Source organism: Mustelus asterias, chromosome 25 (assembly GCF_964213995.1).
Source record: "Mustelus asterias chromosome 25, sMusAst1.hap1.1, whole genome shotgun sequence".
In the NCBI taxonomy this organism is placed as follows: Eukaryota; Metazoa; Chordata; class Chondrichthyes; order Carcharhiniformes; family Triakidae; genus Mustelus; species Mustelus asterias.
Genome location: NC_135825.1, coordinates 37,653,371 through 37,675,618, shown reverse-complemented (window position 1 = coordinate 37,675,618; position 22,248 = coordinate 37,653,371). Strand labels below are relative to the sequence as shown.

Sequence of the window (22,248 nt, the reverse complement as noted above, 5' to 3'; positions counted from 1 at the left end):
TTTCCAAAACTCCAGAGAATATAGGCCCATCCTTTAAAGATGAACATATATCCACTTCCACTCCCTAAAGCCAAAGGTCTTTCATTGAAATGTACCCACCATTTGGAGGCGAGCGTAAGTGATCTTGCTTTGCTCCAGGGGGAGAGCAGCTGCTGAAACAACATATGGAAGGGCGTCTGCGGCAGAAAGAATAATCTTTCTTTCTATTTGCATGCTTTTACTTGATTCAGGAGGCTGATGTGCGCAGGTCAATGTACGATGACTTTGGATTCCGTGCAAGAACCAATTTTTGTTAAATGGAGAGGTCTTTATCAAGCTGCATCAAACTGCTCCATCTCTGGAATAGAGCCATGTAAGCATCCAATTCAGAGATCAAGTGGTTTCATTATGAATGCTGAGTAAAAAGCTCACTTTTCCACAAAAGCTGCTTCTTTCACAAAATCTGCTGCCCCAAGTGTGTGTAATACTCGGAGTTGTAATTAGTTACAGTGTATTGAAGTTTGACCGCAGTTTACAACTTGAGAGCATTGGTAATTTCACAATGCTTCTCATATATTTAACCATATAAATTACAGAGCCATTTCAATAGGTTTGCTGGTTTCCATTTTTGGGAGTGCCTTTTTATTCAGGTTTCACTGCATCGGAGCAATCTTCTCCAACTAACTAATTGTTTCAAATAAATAAAGCAAATTAAAGTTAAATACAACCGAGTCTATGGACCTTGGCAATATCCGAGAGGTAGTACTGAGGACTTGTGCTCCAGAGGGTGGATTGGCACCTCACCTGAGCTGTTCCAGTACATCTGAAACACCGGCGTCAACTCGTCAACCTGGAAAATTGTCCAGGTATATATGTCCTGTACACAAAGCGTAGGACAAATCTAATCCGATCAATCAACACCTCATCAGTCAATTTTCAGCCATCAGTGAGGTGATGGATGGTATCGTTGACAGTTACTCAGTAACAACATTTGCACCAGTACTCAAACTGGGGCTAACCAGGGCTATTACCCTCCAGGTCTCATAGGAACATAGGAATTAGGAGCAGCAGTAGGCAATTAAGCCCTTCGAGCCCGCTCCACCATTTAACATGATCATGGCTAATTTTATCCTAGTCTCAAATAAACATAGAAACATAGAAACCCTACAGTGCAGAAGGAGGCCATTCGGCCCATCGAGTCTGCACCCACCACAATCCCACCCAGGCCCGACCCCCACATATTTACCCGCTAATCCCTCTAACCTACGCATCTCAGGACACTAAGGGGCAATTTTTAACCTGGCCAATCAACCTAACCTGCACATCTTTGGACTGTGGGAGGAAACCGGAGCACCCGGAGGAAACCCACGCAGACACGAGGAGAATGTACAAACTCCACACAGACAGTGACCCGAGCCGGGAATCAAACCCGGGACCCTGGAGCTGTGAAGCAGCAGTGCTAACCACTGTGCTACCGTGCCGCCCTATTTTCCTGCCTGCTCGCATAGCCCTTTATCCTGCTTTTCATCAGAAACATATCCATCTCTTTCTTGACTCGGTTGATTGATTCTGCCTCCACTGTACTCTGAGGCAGTGAGTTCCACTGATTCACAATCCTCTGAGAGACGCAGTTTCTCCTCATCTCAGTTTTGAACCTACCTCCTCTCACTCTATATCTATGACCGTCCCACAAGGGAGAAACATCTGTTCAATGTCCACCTTATCAATCCTGTTTGGCATTTTATATACCTCTATCAGATCCCCCATCATTCTTCTGAACCCCAGTGAGTATAAGCCCAAGCTATCCAACTGCTTCTTGTATGACAACCCTTTCATAGAATCCCTACAGTGCAGAAGGAGGCCACTTGGCCCATTGAGCCTGCATCGACAACAATCCCACCCAAGCAATATCCCCGTTGCCTCACGTATTTACCCTGCTGATCCCCCTAACACTAAGGGGCAATTTAGCATGGACAATCAACCTAACTCTCACATCTTTGGACTGTGGGAGGAAACTGGAGCATCCAGTGGAAACCTACCCAGACAGAGGGGGAATGTGCAAATTCCACACAGTCACCCGAGGCTGGAATTGAACCCTGGTCCCTGCTGCTGTGAGGTAACAGTGCCATTCCTGGAATCAATATTGAATCAATTTGAACAGCCTCCAGTGCCACCACATCTTCCTTAACTAAGGAGACCAAAGCTGGACATAATACTCTCGGTGTGGTCTCACCAACACCTTATACAATTTTAACAACACTTCTTTACTTTTAAAATCTAGCCTTTTTGCAATAAATGCCAAAATTCCATTTGCCTTTCCTATTATATGCTGCACCTGCAAAGCTCTCTCATTACATCCTTGGTCCAATCATGGAGAGAGTGTGAATTCCAAAGGTTAGGTGAGTGTGAATAATCTTGACAGCAATTTAGCATTTGGCCGAATGTGCCATCAAGGGTCCCAGGCAAAATTAAAGTTAATGGGAATCAGGAGGAAAACTCATCACTGGTTGTTTATCGGAGACCAATCATCTCAGCCTCATGTCATTGCTGCAGGAGTTCCTCAGGGTTGTATCCTAGGGCCAAACATCTTTAGCTGCTCCTTCCATCATAAGATCAAATGTAGGCAATGTTTGCTGATGATTACGTAGAGTTCAATACAATTCGCAACTCCTCAGACACTAAAGCAGCCCATGGCTGCATGCAATAACATCTGGATAACATTGAGGTTCAGACTGATAAATGGTTAGTGGCATTTGTACCTCACAAGTGCCAGGCAATGAAATCATTAAATAGTGGTAAAATTGGGTAGTTTCAAATCAGGGATGAGACCTCATACTAAATCTGCCCAGAGACAGGCCCTGGTGACATTGGTTGCAGTGGTGACAGGGCCCAGGGTGAAACTTATTGAAAGTAAGGTGCAAGCTTTATCACCTGGACATAAATGAAGAGATAGCTGGCCTTCCCACATGTAGACTCTCAGGGCAAGCTAGACTGAGATTTTGGAAAAGCTGACCTACAGCAGATGTTGCTATGACATTCAAAAGATGAGTTTCCAAGCCGTACCGTGGGCGGCACGGTAGCACAGTGGTTAGCACTGCTGCTTCACAGCTCCAGGGTCCCGGGTTCGATTCCCGGCTCGGGTCACTGTCTGTGTGGAGTTTGCACATTCTCCTCGTGTTTGCGTGGGTTTCCTCCGGGTGCTCCAGTTTCCTCCCACAGTCCAAAGATGTGCGGGTTAGGTTGATTGGCCAGGTTAAAAATTGCCCCTGAGATGCATAGGTTAGAGGGATTAGCGGGTAAATATGTGGGGATAGGGCCTGGGTGGGATTGTGGTCGGTGCAGACTCGATGGGCCGAATGGCCTCCTTCTGCACTGTAGGGTTTCTATGATTTCTATGAAAAAGCTGATGAGGACAGAACCCATGTTAAAGGAAAAAACAATTGTGAAGAGCTTTTTTTTATTCATTTGTGGGACATGGGCATCGCTGGCTGGTCGGCATTTATTCCCCATCCCTAGTTGACCTTGTTCAGAGGGCAGTTGAGAGTCAACCACATTGCTGTGGCTCTGGAGTCACATGCAGGCCAGACCAAGTAATCCCTAAAGGACATTAGTGAACCAGATGGGTTTTCCTGACAATCGACAATGGTTTCATGGATATCAGTAGATTTTTAATTCCAGATATTTTAAAGACCATGGAATCACCAGATGGTACCTTGGAACAGAAAGTCCATTTGATTCTGCTCAAAGGCTTGAGTGAAAGAGACTTTGCTTAAAAGGACACTGGAAGATGCAGGTAGAAGAGGTCCCAGGTCCCATTAGAGCCAAAGGGAGATCTGGACTTTAACTCAAGACTACATGTTTATGAAGAATGAAATAAAATGTAAAAACATGGCATAGGGTATAGGGTTGTTTTAATAAGTTGCTAGGGAATACATTTTCTGCAATTTAGTGTATTAGCTGCCTACTAAGTAATGTTTAGTCAATGTTGAGTTTAGTTTATTATAGTAAAAATCTTAAAATGGGAAATCTTGTGATGTGATCCTTTTCATAGGTCAGTGGACCTAAAAATGATTGGTTTCTTCAAGACTCAAAACACCACACACAGAAATTAGAAGCAGAGTATTTTGTGGTAAGTAACTCATTCCTCGATTTCCCCAAATCTATCCACCAACAGTAAGGCACTCATTAGGAATGTGACAGAATATTCCCCTCTTGCCTGAATCAGGGCAGCTCACAACACCCAAGAAGCCCAACACCAGCCAAGACAATGCAGCCCGCTTGTCTAGCACTCTATTCATCATTCACCATTCACTCGCTTCACCATTGGTACCCTGAGACTGTAGTGTGCACCATCTACAATATTCACTGCCGCAACCCCCAAGACTTCCTCAATAGCCACAACCTCTACCATCTAGAAAATAAAAGAGCACCAGATGCATGGGATCACCATTTCCTTATCTATGGAAAGATATACTGACACTGGAAGCAATCCAGAGAGGGTTCACTAAGCTAATACCAGGTATGGAGGGATTTTCTTAAAAGGAGTTGCTGGACCTGTACTCACTGGGGTTTAGAAAAATAAGGGGCAACCTTATTGAGACCTATAAGATTCTCAGGGGACTTACAAGGTTGATGTTGAGAGGTTGTTTCCCCTTTTGGGATAGTCTAGGACCAGCAGGTGTACTCTCAGAGTAAGGAGTTGCCCATTTAAGAGAGATGAGGGGGAAATTTATCCCTCAGAGCAGTGGTTCCCAAAGGGTGCGGCGCGCCACTCTGGTGCGGCGAGAGAGGATGGCAAGTGTGGCGAGAAGATTCAAGGACAAAGAAACATTTAAACATGGTTTAAACCAGCATTGTTTTATACGTTCTGGATGTCCCATGATCATATTATAAAGTAGTTGTGTTCTATGTTATGAATCAAGCACTGTTAGGAGTTGTTTTCTTTTGTTTTTGAATGTATTTCTTATCAATAAAAAATTTGGTGTGGCGCGAGCACATTTTTATTCCGAAAGTGTGGCCCAGTGAAAAAAGTTTGGAAACCACTGCCTCAGTGTGGAATTCTTTACTGCTGTAGACTGTAGAGGCTGGGTCGTTAAGTACGTTCAAGACTCAGATAGGCAAATTTTTAATCAGTAAGGGAATCAAGGATTTTGGGTTAAGGTGGGAAAATGGATTTGAGGATTATCACATCAGATTAGTCATGATCTCGTTGAATGGCAGAGCAGACTTGATGGGATGATTGGTCTACTTCCTCTGTCTTATGGTCTTACCACCACCTGCAAGTTCTCCTGCAAGACATACACCATCCTCAGTTGGAACTATTGCCGGAATTTTACTGGCATGCTCACCCCGATTCCGGGGCAGGCGAGTTTTGTAGAACGGTATTCTCCGTTGGCCCCGGGCGGGATCTTACTGCCTCGGGCGTATATCTCTGTTCATTCATTATCACTGGGTCAAAATCCTGGAACTCCTGTCTTACAACACTGTAGGTGCATCCACATTTACCTGTTGACTGAAATAAGACGCCTTCACCAATGCAGCACGTGCTCAGTAGTTTGTCAGTTTAGGTGATGCTTTGGGCTTAATGCACACAATCTTTGGACTCAGAAGTGACTTTCAGAGATGACCCACCCGAGTGTAGCTGAAACATTTTTGAAAGCCAAATAGACTATTCTGTGACCAACATAAGTGAAGAGTCAGGGAATATGGTGGACGATACCACCCACTGTGCTTTGTATGTACTCCACTTGTTTTCAGAGAGGTTTGTGCACAACCAATGTGAAGGTCTGGTGATATGGGATTTGCAGGGAGGTAGTAATCACTATGTAGTACTCATAATATCTTGTATTTGTCCAGACACAAGAATGGCAGTAGTATAGTACCCTGCATGACAAATTCATAAATTGGAAACAAGTTCTTGAATTAAATCAGTAAGTGATAATTCACAGGATATTTCACACTGAATGATAGCATAATAATGTACAGCAAGATGGGCAATTGTGATTCAGAAAGAGATACCCAAGACTTTGCATTAAATCTACTAAAGCATGCGCAGTTGTGTTTTAAAGAATATATTTTCGAGTAGAAACATTAGATCACTGATCAAGCAAACCAAGTGACATACAGTTTTATTTACTTGACATTGAATGAGGATTACTGCAACCTGGCCCCAAGGTGCTACCAAAGTGGAAGCAGATCATTTTAAAGGTCACAGCAGAAAATGCATTAACGTGCAAACCTGGTGGATTTATATCATCAAATAGTTTGTGGAGTTTTAACGCAAGTGTCTATAAGTATAATCTTACCCAGTTGCTCGAAAGATTTTGCCGGGTTCTCCCCGTGTCTGCATGGGTTTCCTCAAGGTGCTCTGGTTTCCTCCCACAGTCCAAAGATGCGCCGGTTAGGTGGATTGGCCAGGCTAAATTTCTCCTCAGTGTCAGGGGATTAGCACGGGGTTACAGGGATAGGGCCTGGGTGGGATTATTGTTGGTGCAGGTTCGATGAGCTGAGTGGCCTCCTTCTGCACTGTAGGGGTTCTATGATTTCTATTCTAGACACTTACCAGCTACTTTCAGCGAGCCTGCTCCTGAACTGGTCATCGGGGAAGTTACTCCTACTGGCGCTGCACCCCTTTTCAGCGAACTGGTTTGTCCAGTAGATTGCTGTTTCTTGAGTTCGGTTTTCGTTGATTCTTCTGCTGATTCAGTGCGAATGCGCCTCCACTTTGTGTTTTGGTCCATTTTAAGGTTGCTGGCATCATAGCCACCATCAGGCTTCTTCTGACCTTTACCTTCGGAGCCACTGTACCAGGTCAGACCACTCTCAACCATGGAGCGTTTTTCTGCGTCTGTTCGAAGCTGTAAGGCAATTTATACAGATCAGTCAACCAAGTGTTTCCGTGCAGACTGAAAATCCAAATACACAAAGTCACAAAATAAACCGTCTAACAACTTTTAAAAACTTAGTTCTGTTAAATTCCAACTGTTAACAAATCCATGTGTACCTAGAAATCCAATATCTGATTTATACAGGATTCAATTCAGATACCTGGCTCAGGATTTATGAAACTCCTCACATAGAATCAGGCTAAAGGTAATGAAAACATGCATACTTGTTTACTAAAATTGGTTTTTGGCCCTCTGCTTTAGCTGCAACACCTGAGGGAGCTGAGCAGACTTAGCAGCAACTGCATTTATACTCCTGACATTCTTGATGAGAGTCCACTATTCAACTCATATGAGGGGCCTAGATAGGGTCAGCAGGAAAGACTTGTTTCCCCCAGTTGTGGGGCGAATTGCTGGTGGGTACAGAATTAAGGTGAATGGTCGAAGGATTAGAGGAGACATGAGGAAAATTTTTTTCACCCAGAGGGTGGTGGGCATCTGAAGTTCACTGCCTAAGATGGTTGCTGAGGCTGAAATGATCAACTCATTTTACAGGTACCTGGATCTAAAGGTGTGCAGGTTAGGTGGACTGACCATGCTAAATTTCCCCTTCACGGCCTAAAATGTGTAGGTTAGGTGGATTAGCCATGGTAAATGCATGAGGTTATGGGAATGGGTGTGGGGGTGGGTAGGCCTGGGAAAGCTGCTGTCGGAGAATTGGTGCAGTCTCGATGGGCCAAATGCCCTCCTGCCACTGTAGGGATTCTATGATCTGTGTCTGAATCTGCAATGGTACAAAGCAGGTCTCGAGAATGGGATTAAAATAAACAGCTAGTTTCTTTTTTGGTCAGTGCTGAAAGGATGGGCTGAACGGCCTACTCCTGCTCCTATTTCTTATGTTCTTATGTAACATTGCTATGGTTCACAGAATCATAGAACACAGCACAAAAATCCATTTGGTCCATTGTCTAAGTACTGACTCTTTGTGAAAGCAACTCAACTCATGCCACTGACCCATCTATCCCTGTAGCCCTGCAAATTTTTCCAGCTAATTATCCAATTCCCTTTTGAAAGTCTTGTGTGACGCTGACTCCACAACACTCTCAGGTAGTGCATTCCATATCCTAACCACTCAGCATAAAAACTTTTTCACTGTCTTTCCTTCTTTTACCATTCATGTTAAATCGATATACTCTGCTCTGTCTGGGCCCCTCATTACTTTGATCCCCTCTATCATATCTCCACTCAACTTTTTATTTCTAAGGAGGTCACCCCCAGTTTCCCCAATCTACCCATATGATTGAAATCTTCATCCCTAGATATATTCACGTAAATCTTTTCTGCACCCTTGCCAATGCCTTTGCCTCTTTCCTGATGAGTACCCAGTATCTGTATGTTATAAATCACAGAATCCCGACAGTACAGAAGTGGCCATTTGGCCGATCAACTCTGCACCGAATCTCTGACAGAGCATCTTACCTAGGTGCTCTCCCCCGCCCTATTCCCGCAACCCCACACATTTACCATGGCTAATCCACCTGACCTGCACATCCTGGGACACTAAGGGGCAATTTAACATGGCAAATCCACCTAACGTGGAAATCTTTGGACTGTGGGAGGAAACTGGAGCATCCGGAGGAAACCCATGCAGACACGGGGAGAACATGCAAACTCCACACGTCACCCAAGGCCAGTATTGAACACAGGTCCCTGGAACTATGCTAACCACTCTGCCACCCTAAAGGTTGCCATAATGTGGGGATGCCGACGTTGGACTGGGGTAAGCACAGTAAGATGTCTCACAACACCAGGTTAAAGTCCAACAGGTTTATTTGGTAGCACAAGCCACAAGCTTTTGGAGCACTGCCCCTTCATCAGGTGAGTGGGAGTTGTGTTCACAAACAGGGCATATATAGACACAAACTCAATTTACAAGATACAAGCTTCCACCCGAAACACGTTAAAGCCATCCCCTATGGACAAGCCCTCCGTATACACAGGATCTGCTCAGATGAGGAGGATCACAACAGACATCTCCAGACGCTGAAAGATGCCCTCATAAGAACAGGATCTGGCGCTCGACTCATCGATCGACAGTTCCGAAGCACCAGAGTGAAAAACCGCACCGACCTCCTCAGAAGACAAACACAGGACACGGCAGACAGAGTACCCTTCATCGTCCAGTACTTCCCCAGAGTGGAGAAGCTACAACATCTTCTCCGCAGCCTTCAACACGTCATCGATGAAGATGAACATCTCACCAAAGCCACCCCCACTTCTTGCCTTCAAACAACTGCACAACCTCAAACAGACCATTGTCCGCAGCAAACTACCCAGCCTTCAGGAGAACAGTGACCACAACACCACACAACACTGCCACAGCAACTTCTGCAAGACGTGCCGGATCATCGACACAGATGCCATCATCTCACGTGAGAACACCAACCACCAGGTATATGGTACATACTCTTGCAACTCGACCAACGTTGTCTACCTGATACGCTGCAGGAAAGGATGGCCCGAGGCATGGTACATTGGGGAAACCATGCAGACGCTACGACAACAGATGAATGAACACTGCTCGACAATCACCAGGCAGGGGTGTTCTCTTCCTGCTGGGGAACACTTCAGCAGTCACGGGCATTCAGCCTCTGATCTTCGGGTAAGCGTTCTCCAAGGCGGCCTTCACGACACACGACAACCCAGAATCGCTGAGCAGAAACTGATAGCCAAGTTCCGCACACATGAGGATGGCCTCAACCGGGATCTTGGGTTCATGTCACATTATCTGTAACCCCCATGACTTGCCTGGCCTTGCAAAATCTCACTAACTGTCCTGGCTGGAGACAATACACACCTCTAACCTGTGCTTAACCCACTCTCCACTCACATTGTCTGTACTTTAAAGACTTGATTACCTGTAAAGACTCATATTCCAACCATTATCCTGTAAATTGAGTTTGTGCCTATACATGCCCTGTTTGTGAACACAACTCCCACTCACCTGATGAAGGGGCAGTGCTCCGAAAACTTGTGGCTTGTGCTACCAAATAAACCTGTTGCACTTTAACCTGGTGTTGTGAGACTTCTTACTGTGCTTACCCTAAAGTTTCACCATTGATTCCTTGCTTTTGTTCTCAATGGCCTAGATCTTCCACGCTAAAAACACAAGTCGGCACATTTCTCACCTTTGCAATCAAACAGCCATCATCTTTCTCCATTCCCACAGTATTTTCATCTCGATGACAATAGCAAAATCTTAGAAACCCTACAGTACAGAAAGAGGCCATTCGGCCCATCGAGTCTGCACCGACCACAATCCCACCCAGGCCCTACCCCCATATCCCTACATATTTACCCACTAATCCCTCTAACCTACGCATCCCAGGACACTAAGGGCAATTTTTTAGCATGGCCAATCAACCTAACCCGCACATCTTTGGACTGTGGGAGGAAACCGGAGCACCCGGAGGAAACCCACGCTGACACGAGGAGAATGTGCAAACTCCACACAGACAGTGACCCAAGCCGGGAATCGAACCCAGATCCCTGGAGCTGTGAAGCAGCAGTGCTAACCACTGAGCTACCGTGCCACTTTATCCCTCTTAACATTAGTAGATGGGTTAATAACCAGGGAGGCATAGACTTAAAGTACGAGTTAGAAGAGGGGAGTTGAGGAGAAACGTTTTCACTCAGAGGATGGTGGGTGTCTGGAACTCACTGCCTGAAAGGGTGGTTGAGTTAGAAACTCTTGTAACATTTAAAAAGTATTTAGATATGCACTTGCGCTGCCGTAACCTCCAGGGCTATGGGCCAAGCACTGGAAAACAGTATTAATGCAGCCAGAATCATAGTTGACCGGCTCAGACACGATGGGCTGAATGGTCTCCTTCTGTGAAACATCTATGAATCTATGAAAAAAACCTCTTGATCATGTCCAAATGTGTGTGTTGGGATTGAAAAAACCACAAAGAAAGAACAGCTTTCAAACTGTGCCAATAAATTGCCAACTGAGCTGATTCTATTCGCCATTCTCAAAACTCAGCTAAGTATTCATGGCTAAGCATCTGCTCAAAGTGCTTCTGTTGTCAATCATACTATTAATATCTACATTTAAATGGCACTTCTATCAGTTTATAAAGTTTTTTTAAAATCAAAGGATCCTTTCAAAGCACATTTGTTGTGGCGGGTTGGCGGGGGCGGGGGGGGGGGGGGGGGGGAGGGCGGCAGGGGTGTTGCAAAACATTGTCAAAACCTTTTACAATTACCTGTTAAAAGGTTCCTGACACCTTAGCAGTCTTCCCCAAACTGACTTACCTGATGGGGTTCTCACAAGTTTGCAAGTCCCTTTCATTATGATGAAGTTTCTATGCTGGGGTCCAAATTTCCCCAAGACTTTTATAATGGGGACCCTGATGTCCCCAGAGCTTGTGCGTGGGTTCGTGACACGTCACATTTCCCAATGAGAGGAAGATGGTGTGAATTGGAAGCAGAGAGGTAAGTTTGAAATTCTGGCCTGGGTGGCCTCATTTTAGTAAAGTAAAGTTTATTTATTAGTCACAAGTAAGGCTTACATTAGCACTGCAATGAAGTTACTGTGAAATTCCCCTAATTGTCACACTCCGGCACCTGTTCGGGTCAATGCACCTAACCAGTACGTCTTTCAGACTGTGGGAGGAAACCAGAGCACCTGGTAGGATACCCATGCAGACACGGGGAGAACGTACAAACTCCACACAGACAGTGACGCAAGTTGGGAATCAAACCCAGGTCTCTGGCGCTGTGAGGCAGCAGTGCTAGCCACTTTGCCAACGTGCCACCCACATTTTCCCCAGTGCTGACTAAATTCCCAGCAGGTATAGGAGGGCAAAATCAGGCCTATTCCTCTAATAAAAAGGCACACGATCCTATGTGCCTTGATAATTGCTTTCTCAACCTCCCTGTTCAACAATTTGTGCAGGTATACCCTCAGATCCCTCTGCCCTTGCACCCCTTTAAAACTGTATCCTTTATTTTATATTCCCTCTCCTCAATCTTTCTATCAAAATGTGTCTGTCTGAGATTCTTGGCTGCCTGGCACCAAAAATATCAGCAATTCTGGGGTGGCATGATGGAACAGTGGTTAGCACTTCTGCCTCACAGTGCCAGGGACCCGGGTTCAATTCTGGCTTCAAATGACTATCTGTGTGGAGTTTGTACGTTCTCCCCGTGTCTGCGTGGGTTTCCTCCGGGTACTCCGGTTTCCTCTCACACTCCAAAGATGTGCAAGTTAGGTTGATTGGCCATGCTAAATTGCCCCTTAGTATCAGGGGGCGAGTAGGGTAAAGATGTGGTGTTACGGGAAAAGGACCTGGGTGGAATTGTTGTCAGTACAGGCTCGATGGGCCAAATGGCTCCCTTCTGTTCTGTAGGGATTCTATGATTTTAATTCAGGTAAATGTCAGCAGCATGAAAAAAACTTTCTCAAATGTCATTTAGTTAAACTGGCTCAGAAACTTCATGCCCAAAGGGGAGAATTGTACCCCAGAGGCACCCCAGTAGATACACTCGAGGATTCATCCCAAAGGTCTCCGCACAAGGATTGCTCAGTAAGTTTAAACTTCCAATGGGCAATTACTCTGCACTGGGAACCATGTGATATTCTGGTTTAAATCAGCAACTTCAGATGGTTCCAACTCTCTTGGTCGCGCAGGGAGGTCTGGGAGAGAGAGATTTTTTTTTTTTTTAAAGTTACTCACCTCAGTGAATCGGCCTCATTGCGTCTTGGAAGTGCAGCAGAGAGGGAGAGATTCGCGAGAGGAGTGCTGCGGGTAAGCGCTGTTATTTTTAACTTACTTTTTCGCGGGTTTTTTCTTTAAAAATATCTAAACCCGGAAGTGGTCGCGCAGGGAGGTCTGGGAGAGAGAGATTTTTTTTTTCCCCAATAAATTGGAACAGAGAGGAATCCCGATACTCTACACTTGTAGAGTATCCCACCCTCCCTCCTCCTCTAACCTAAAAAAAAAGACCCAGTGAGAGCAGGGCTTTGGAGAAAACAGGAGGAGGAAAGGTAAGTTTAAAATTTTCATTCACTTTTTTTTTCCCTGTGTGTTTAAAGGGGCAATTATGAGTGTGAGGCCAGTATGTTGTTCCCAATGTAGGATGTGGGAGGTCCTGGAGGCTCCTAGCCTCCCGGACGACCATATCTGTGCTGGGTGTGTTGAGCTGCGGTTCCTAAGGGACCATGTTAGGGAACTGGAATTGCAGCTCGAGGACCTTCGCCGGGTTAGGGATAGTGAGGAGGTCATTGACAGGAGCTATCAGCAGGTGGTCACACCGGGACCACGGGAGGAGGGTAACTGGGTAACAGTGAGGAAGGAGAAAGCTCAGTTGATGGTGAGCACCCCGGTGGATGTGCCCCTTAATAATAAGTACTCCTGTCTGAGTACTACTGGGGTGGACAGCCCACCTGGGGGAAGCAGCGGTGGCAGTGTCTCTGGAGCTGAGCCTGGCCCAGTAGTGCAAAAGGGTAAGGAAAGGAGGGTAGTGCTAATTGGGGACTCTACGGTGAGGGGGTCAGATAGGCGTTTTTGCGGACACAGACGGGACTCTCGGATGGTGGTTTGTCTCCCTGGTGCAGGGGTCCGGGATGTCTCTGGTCGAGTCCCAGAAATCCTGAAGGGGGAGGGAGAGGAGCCGAAGGTCGTGATGCATATAGGTACTGCTGACATAGGTAGGAAGAGGGAAGGGGTCATGAAAAGAGAATATAGGGAGTTAGGTAGACAGCTGAGAAAGAGGAATGCAAAGGTAGTAATCTCGGGATTGCTGCCTGTGCCGCGGGAGAGTGAGAACAGGAATCGGTGGAGAATGAATGCGTGGCTGAGGGACTGGAGCAAGGGACAAGGATTTGGGTACTTGGATCATTGGGACCTCTTTAGGGGCAGGTGTGACCTGTTTAAAAAAGACGGGTGGCACTTGAATCCCAGGGGGACCAATATCCTGGCGGGAAGGTTGGCTAAGGCTACTGGAGAGACTTTAAACTAGAAAGGTTGGGGGGAGGGAATCGAAATGAGGGGACTGAGAGCGAGGAGGTTAGCTCGCAAATAGATAAGGAATGTAAACAGGGTAAGAGGGAGGTTAGACGAGTGATGGAGAAGGGAAGTGCTCAGGCTGAAGGTCTGAGATGTGTCTATTTTAATGCCAGGAGTGTAGTGAATAAAGTGGATGAGCTTAGAGCGTGGATTGCTGCTTCGAATTGTGATGTGGTGGCCATTACGGAGACTTGGATGTCTCAGGGACAGGACTGGGTGCTTCAGGTGCCGGGTTTTAGATGTTTCAGGAAGGACAGGGAGGGAGACAAGAGAGGGGGGGGAGTGGCACTGTTGATCAGGGATAGTGTCACGGCTGTAGAGAAGGTGGACGCCGTGGAGGGATTGACTACGGAGTCTCTGTGGGTGGAGGTTAGGAACAGGAAGGGGTCGGTAACGTTGCTGGGTGTTTTCTATAGGCCGCCCAATAGTAACAGAGATGTTGAGGAGCAGATGGGGAAACAGATCCTGGAGAGATGTAGGAATAACAGAGTTGTCATGATGGGAGATTTTAATTTCCCAAACATAGATTGGAATATCCCTAGGGCTAGGGGTTTGGATGGAGAGGAGTTTGTTAGGTGTGTCCAGGAGAGTTTCCTGACACAGTATGTGGATAAGCCTACTAGAGGAGAGGCTGTACTTGATCTGGTGCTGGCTAATGAACCTGGACAGGTGGAGGATCTCTCGGTGGGTGAGCATCTTGGGGATAGCGATCATAATTCTATCTCCTTCACGATAGCATTGGAAAGAGATAGGATCAGGCAGGCTAGGAAAGTGTTTCTCTGGAGTAAAGGGAAATACAGTGTCATCAGGGAGGAAATTAGACGGGTAAATTGGAAGGAGGCATTCTTGGGGAAAAGTACCGAAGGAAAGTGGAGGATTTTCAAGGAATGTTTGTCTGGAGCTCTGCATGACAACGTTCCGATGAGACAGGGGGATGTTGGTAGGGTACGGGAACCGTGGTGCACGAAGGTTGTGATGAACCTGGTGAATAAGAAAAGAGAGGCGTACAGAAGGTTCAGAGAGCTAGGAGGTGTTAAGGATTTAGAGGAGTATACGGGATGTAGGAAGGAGCTTAAGAAGGAAATTAGGAGAGCGAGAAGGGGTCATGAGAAGGCCTTGGCGGGTAAGATTAAGGAGAATCCCAAGGCTTTCTACAAATATGTCAAGCGTAAAAGGATGAGATGTGAAGGCATAGGACCCTTAAAAGGTGAAGGGAGAAAAGTTTGTGCGGAACCGTTAGAAATGGCGGAGCTGCTTAATGAATACTTTACCTCGGTATTCACGGTGGAAAGGGATCTGGGTGGTTGTACTGCTGGTTTGCGGTGGACAGAAAGGATCGAGCATATGGACATAAAGAAAGAGGATGTGTTGGAACTATTGAATGGCATCAAGGTTGGTAAGTCGCCGGGACCGGATGGGATGTACCCCAGGTTACTGTGGGAGGCGAGGGAGGAGATTGCGGAGCCTTTGGCGATGATCTTTGCATCGTCGATGGAGACGGGAGAGGTTCCGGAGGATTGGAGGATTGCAGATGTGGTCCCTATATTCAAGAAAGGGAACAGGGACAGCCCGGGAAATTACCGACCGGTGAGTCTAACCTCAGTGGTTGGTAAGTTGATGGAGAGGATCCTGAGAGACAGGATTTATGATCATCTAGAGAAGTTTAGTATGATCAAAAGTAGTCAGCACGGCTTTGTCAAGGGCAGGTCGTGCCTTACGAGCCTGGTTGAGTTCTTTGAAAATGTGACCAAACACATTGACGAAGGAAGAGCGGTGGATGTGGTCTATATGGACTTCAGCAAGGCGTTCGATAAGGTCCCCCATGCAAGACTTCTTGAGAAAGTGAGAGGGCATGGGATCCAAGGGGCTGTTGCCTTGTGGATCCAGAACTGGCTTGCCTGCAGAAGGCAGAGAGTGGCTGTGGAGGGGTCTTTCTCTGCATGGAGGTCAGTGACCAGTGGAGTGCCCCAGGGATCTGTTCTGGGACCCTTGCTGTTTGTCATTTTCATAAATGACCTGGATGAGGAAGTGGAGGGATGGGTTGGTAAGTTTGCTGACGACACCAAGGTAGGTGGTGTTGTGGATAGTTTGGAGGGATGTCAGAAGTTGCAGCGAGACATAGATAGAATGCAAGACTGGGCGGAGAAGTGGCAGATGGACTTCAACCCGGATAAGTGTGTGGTGATCCATTTTGGCAGATCCAATGGGATGAAGCAGCAGTATAATATGAAGGGTACCATTCTTAGCAGTGTAGAGGATCAGAAGGACCTTGGGGTCCGGGTCCATAGGACTCTTAAATCGGCCTCGCAGGTGGAGGATGCGGTCAAGAAGGCGTACGGCGTACTGGCCTTCATTAATCGAGGGATTGAGTTTAGGAGTCGGGAGATAATGCTGCAGCTTTATAGGACCCTGGTTAGACCCCACTTGGAGTACTGCGCGCAGTTCTGGTCACCTCATTACAGGAAAGATGTTGAAGCCATTGAAAGGGTGCAGAGGAGATTTACAAGGATGTTGCCTGGATTGGGGGGCATGCCTTATGAGGATAGGTTGAGGGAGCTTGGTCTCTTCTCCCTGGAGAGACGAAGGATGAGAGGTGACCTGATAGAGGTTTACAAGATGTTGAGAGGTCTGGATAGGGTAGACTCTCAGAGGCTATTTCCAAGGGCTGAAATGGTTGCTACGAGAGGACACAGGTTTAAGGTGCTGGGGGGTAGGTACAGAGGAGATGGCAGGGGTAAGTTTTTCACTCAGAGGGTGGTGGGTGAGTGGAATCGGCTGACGTCGGTGGTGGTGGAGGCAAACTCGTTGGGGTCTTTTAAGAGACTTCTGGATGAGTACATGGGATTTAATGGGATTGAGGGCTATAGATAGGCCTAGAGGTGGGGATGTGATCGGCGCAACTTGTGGGCCGAAGGGCCTGTTTGTGCTGTGGCTTTCTATGTTCTATGTTCTATGTTCTTAGCAGACTAATTAACCAGGACATTTTTTTATTCATTCCAGAGACATGGATGTCACTGGCTGTCCAGCATTCATTGCCCATCCCTAGTTGCCCTTGGAGGGCAGTTGAGAGTCAACCATATTGCTGTGGCTCTGGAGTCACATGTAGGCCAGACCAGGTAAGGACAGCCGATTTTCTTCCCTAACGGACCAAAGTGAACCAGATGGATTTTTCCGACAATCGACAATGAGAATTAGAAAGATTAAAACCACTTCTAACTCCTGAGTAACTACAATAGCAATCCACCTCCGACCCCCAGCTCCCCTAACCCTCTTACTGGACCCCTGGCTACTCTCCTCCCAATCCCCGGCCACTGTCACCTGCCCGACTACCCGCCCAACCTCCTGACTGCCTTCAAAACCCGGCCAACATCCACCAACCACCCCCCCCCACCTCCTCCCCACCAAACTACCCAAAACTCTTGACTACCCTCCAGCCACCCTCCTGACCCCCACTGACTGCCCACCCAACAACCCCGCCACTCCCCCCTTCCCCCTCACTTCCCCTCCACACCAATAATCCCCTATCCCTTTATCAACTCGAGCACCCACTTATCTTCCCGGCTTCTCAAACTTTAAACTGAGCTGGTTTACAGCAGCTGAGGGGATTTGGCTTTACGTCCCCTGATGCTGCTGTTCCACACTGGAAGGAGCACGGAGCTGCTACGCTGCATATTCCTCATCCGGCAAGGGTTGGAAGATCTGGCGGGAAATGTACAGTTCCCAATGTGGGCGGCAAGGTGCCACAGTGGTTAGCACTGCTGCCTCATGGCTCCAGGGACCCAGGTTCGATTCCCGGCTTGGGTCGCTGTCTGTACGGTGTCTGCATGTTCTCCCCGTGTGTGTTGCTTTCCTCCGGGTGCTCCGGTTTCCTCCCATGGTCCAAAAGACGTGCTGGGTAGGTGCATTGGCCATGCTAAATTCTTCCTCAGTGTACCCGCCATAGTGTGGTGACTAGGGGATTTTCACAGTAGCTTCACTGCAGTTTTAATTTAACCCAATTGTGACACTAATAAATAAATTTTAAACCTTTAAAAAAAGATCAGAGTGATGCCAATGATGGCTGTCACTGCTTAGTCATTTCGCACACCACCAACTCTTTTAAAATCTCAGATGAAATTAAGAATTTAATGCGAAATCCTGTGCTTCGGGCTCATGCTCATGTGTGAATGCTCGAAATAAAAACAGAAATGCTATAATTACTCAGCAGGTCAGGCAGCACCTTTCAGGTTAACGACCCTTCATTGGAGAAAGACTATTGGCCTGAACTGTCAACTGTATTTCTCCCTCCACATGACCTGCTGATTATTCCAACATTTTCAGATATTTTCAGATTTTCAGCATCCACAATATTTTGCCTTTGTATGAGAGAATATTTATATTTAGTTATTCAGCAGGCAAGCCCATGGGTCATTAATTAGAGACTATTTAAAATATTTTACTCAATAGTCAGTAGGGCCAGTCTAAGATTTAGACCTGTGGTGAACCATCGTTGGTTCCCACTGGATAGTACTGAGCCAGGGTCTGGCCAGTACTACAAGGATGTACATATGTTACTGTTGGGTTGTGCTACTTGTTGCTGTTGGGGTTAGGGTGGGGTTGTTACACCTTTGTACTGCAGTGTTGTGGTACATCCCAGTCGGGCTCCGCCTCCTGGGAGAGGTAGAAAAGTCCCTGCTCTGGCCGGGACCCCTCAGTCTGGGATCGTGTATATAATTATTGGCTGCTTCATTACAGTAAATAAAAGCCTTTATTTCCCGAGCATCTAGCCTCGTGTTTGATAACGCGCATCAAGACCCAAGTCCCAAAAGATGAAAGGATAGCACGCAAATCGATTTTATTACGACAGTATACTTTAAATCTTTCAGTGTGCTACGGACAGGAGAGAGAGAGAAAGTAAACTTCTTTATTCTCCCCCCGACCTTGTCCATGAACAGAGGTGTTTTTGAATTATTCTTGTAGTAGACTGTGACATGTCTGCTCAATTCCTCAGTTTGCGAGATCCAATTTAATAATCACTCGCTGCATACATAGCTTGTGACATTATGATTAATCCGCAGGTTAGTTTATTTAGATTCAAACCCAGGGAGTGGGGAGGGAAGAACATACGCACAAACACAAATACACAAACATATATACGCATACATGCACAAACACAAATACACACGCACAAACACAAATACACACGCACATACACACACACACACGCGCGCGCGCACACACACAATAGAGAGGGAGATTTACAATTATGGCAACAACAATAAAAGAACTATAGAAATGAATATTAATTGAGGCGATTTCTGAAGTCAGAGAAGCCAGAGAGTGTTTCGTTCATGGCAGTGTTCAGCCCAGTTGAATTCCTGGTTAGAGACAGCAACAAAAAATCCTTCAAATGAATGACCCCGCTACAATAATGGACTTTCTGTGCTTAGACTGCTTGGCAGACATTGATTGGAGACTTTTAAGTTCAAGCAAACTTTGAGAAGTTGAAAAATAGTAACTGGCTGCTTGCTCAGCCAGGCTGCTGGAGTCCTGTCCATTTGGTGTTTCTCACTTTTCAAAGAAATATGCTGATTTCAAAATGGCCACTCGAGTCATACAACCTTCATTCTCCACAATGATGTCAAAAGAGATGTTTATCTATGGTATGGAACTAGTTTTTGGTTTCAGACTGATAATGTTCCAGCCATTAGCTTTTGAAAAAGTTACCATTCATACTGAGGTTTTTGAGTTCGGAAGTCATTGTCTAGGTAGACCCCTGACTCTGCTAGAGGAGTAAGCTTATCAGGAAGCAAATTGTCCCTTCAGTGGTCCCCTTTTTTAATGGGCCTGGAGAGTCCCAGGTATGAGATAGGTCTGTCATGAACTAAATAGCAAATAACAAGTTTCAATCTGTGAATCCTCTGCTATTGTGATTATAATGTCCTTACAATTGGGTGTGCAGTTCCGCAATAATGAGAGGAGGATTCTTTAGTTCTTGCAACTGTTGTTTGGAGCTTCCAGAATGAAAGGGCCAATCCTGTGACTTGAAGCAGCCATCTCTTTTGGTTCAGCAGGAAATCAATTTAAAAAATAGCAAAAAACAAAGTTTTGACATGGAGAGATTTGGATTTCTTTTCATGTCTTATTGACCAAACATGTGCATTTATTTCACACCAAGCCCAATTGATCAAGAATTTTTCCAACTTGATTTCAACAAGTGACAAGGAAGCTAAAATCCTACAAACACTGATAACTGACTTCATGTTTTCTCATAACTTGATATCATGTACTGACATTTTTAACTTCTGTGAATATATCATGCTGCAAAGGAAATATTACCAAAATGGTAAAGAAATACAGACAAGTGGATGACTTGTTTACTCAGATGGTGAGGGGAGGCAATGGCGTAGTGATACTGTCGCTGGACTAGTAATCCAGAAACCCAGGGTAATGCTCTGGGGACCCGGGTTCAAATGCCACCATAGCAGATGGTGAAATTTGAATTCAATAATGATGACAATGAAGCCATTGTCGATTGTTGTAAAGGTCCATCTGATTCACTCATGTCTTTTAGGGAAGGAAATCTGTCATTCTTACTTGGCCCACATGTGACTCCAGATTCACAGCAATATGGTTGACTCCTAAAAATGCCCCACTAAATGCTGCCCGAGCCAGTGGCACCTATATCCCAGGAACGAATTTTTTAAAAATGAAATACTAAAAGTGATGCTGCAAAAGGAAAAGAAACAGGCTTGAGTATGATGAAACTGAAAAGAAAATAAAGAGTGCATGTAAACAGACTGAAGAGAAACGGTATAATGAGATATTGTTGGAAAAATGTGGATCACTAATGTCCTTTAGGGAAGGAAATCTGCCGTCCTTTCCTGGTCTGGCCTACATGTGACTCCAGACTCTAGCAATATGGCTGACTTTCAACTGCCCTTCAAGGGCAACTAGGGATAGGCAATAAATGCTGGCCAGCCAGCGACGCCCATGTCCCACAAATGAATTTTTTAAAAAGTGAGCTGGAAAGGAATCACAAAGTGAGAATTATGTGCCAGATGGTGAAATCTTTAGCAGAAAGTGATAACAAATAGTAGGTATATAAAAGACAAAAATGGCAAGATATCATTTGAAACGGATGCAGTAGCAAAAAAAATGCAGAAGCCATCAGTAAATCATGGGAACCCTTGACATAGTGGCAAATGATGGACCAAACATTGTAATATCAGAGGTAAAGAATGCTTTCAAATTGGTGAGTTCAGGAAAAGCTCCAGGCATAAATAAAGTAACAACAGAACATCTAAGAGCATTTGGAGAAACACAAATAGAAGTGATAACAGAAATTTGTGATCAAATAGCAAAGGGTATATTCCAAGTGACTTGAGACATTAATTATTTGCTAAACTACCGAAGAAACCTAAAGCAACAGAGTGCAATCAATTTAGAACTAATGAGTCATTTCATTTAACTGAACTTGAAAGTCATAATAAAAGAAATGATAACATATTTGAAGCAGAAATTGGTGAAACAGTCTGGGTTTACACGTGGAAACAAGAGAGGGGTTATTTAACCCAAGGACTACCTTTGATAAATGTCCAGAAGTAAACAAGAACATATATTATATGCTCAGATGCATCACACACGATGAAAACGTGCTTGTTGGTTCTTACCACCAAAAACTAATAGATGTGCTGTTGAAATGTGACATTGACAGTAAATATGAGAGATTTATCCAGAGCCTATATTGGGACCAAAGAGCGAACATTAAGTTTGTCAAGTTTATTTATGAGTGTCACAAGTAGGGCTTACATTAACACTGTAATGACGTTACTTTGAAGATCCACTAGTCGCCACACTCCCACATCCGTTTGGGTACACTGAGGGAGAATTTAGCATGGCCAATGCACCTAACCAGCGTGTCCTTCGGACTGTGGGAGGGACCCGGAACACCCGGAGGAAACCCACGCAGACATGTTGAGCACGCAGACTTCGCACAGACATTGACCCAAGCCGGGAATCGAACCTGGGTCCCTGATGCTGTGAAGCAGCAGTGCTTGCCACTGTGCTGCCACTAGATGGCTGATGATTAGAATTTTTTCAAGTGAAGAGAGGAGTACAACAAGGCTGTGCACTGTTGCCAAAGTTATTTAATCTGTACACAGGACAAAGGAACCCCTGGGGTAAAAATTGGAGGCAAGAAATGACAACCTGACTGATGACACAGGGATATTGAACCCAGTCTGCAGGTGCAACAGGTGATCAAGAAGGCAAATGGGATGTTGGCCGATATCGCAAGGGGGATAGAATATAAAAGCAGAGATGTCTTGCTGCAT

The 22,248-nt window shown here is 45.7% G+C and overlaps 1 protein-coding gene across 1 annotated transcript in view; it reads right to left on the bottom strand.

Moving 5' to 3' along the window:
• LOC144511897 (neuron navigator 1-like) overlaps nt 1-22,248 on the bottom strand; it is a 520,961-nt gene that overhangs the window by 209,964 nt on the left and 288,749 nt on the right. The window contains exon 5 of the mRNA XM_078242330.1: nt 6,542-6,836. Within this exon, the coding sequence (XP_078098456.1) occupies nt 6,542-6,836 (295 nt within the window). The remainder of the gene's footprint in view (nt 1-6,541; nt 6,837-22,248) is intronic.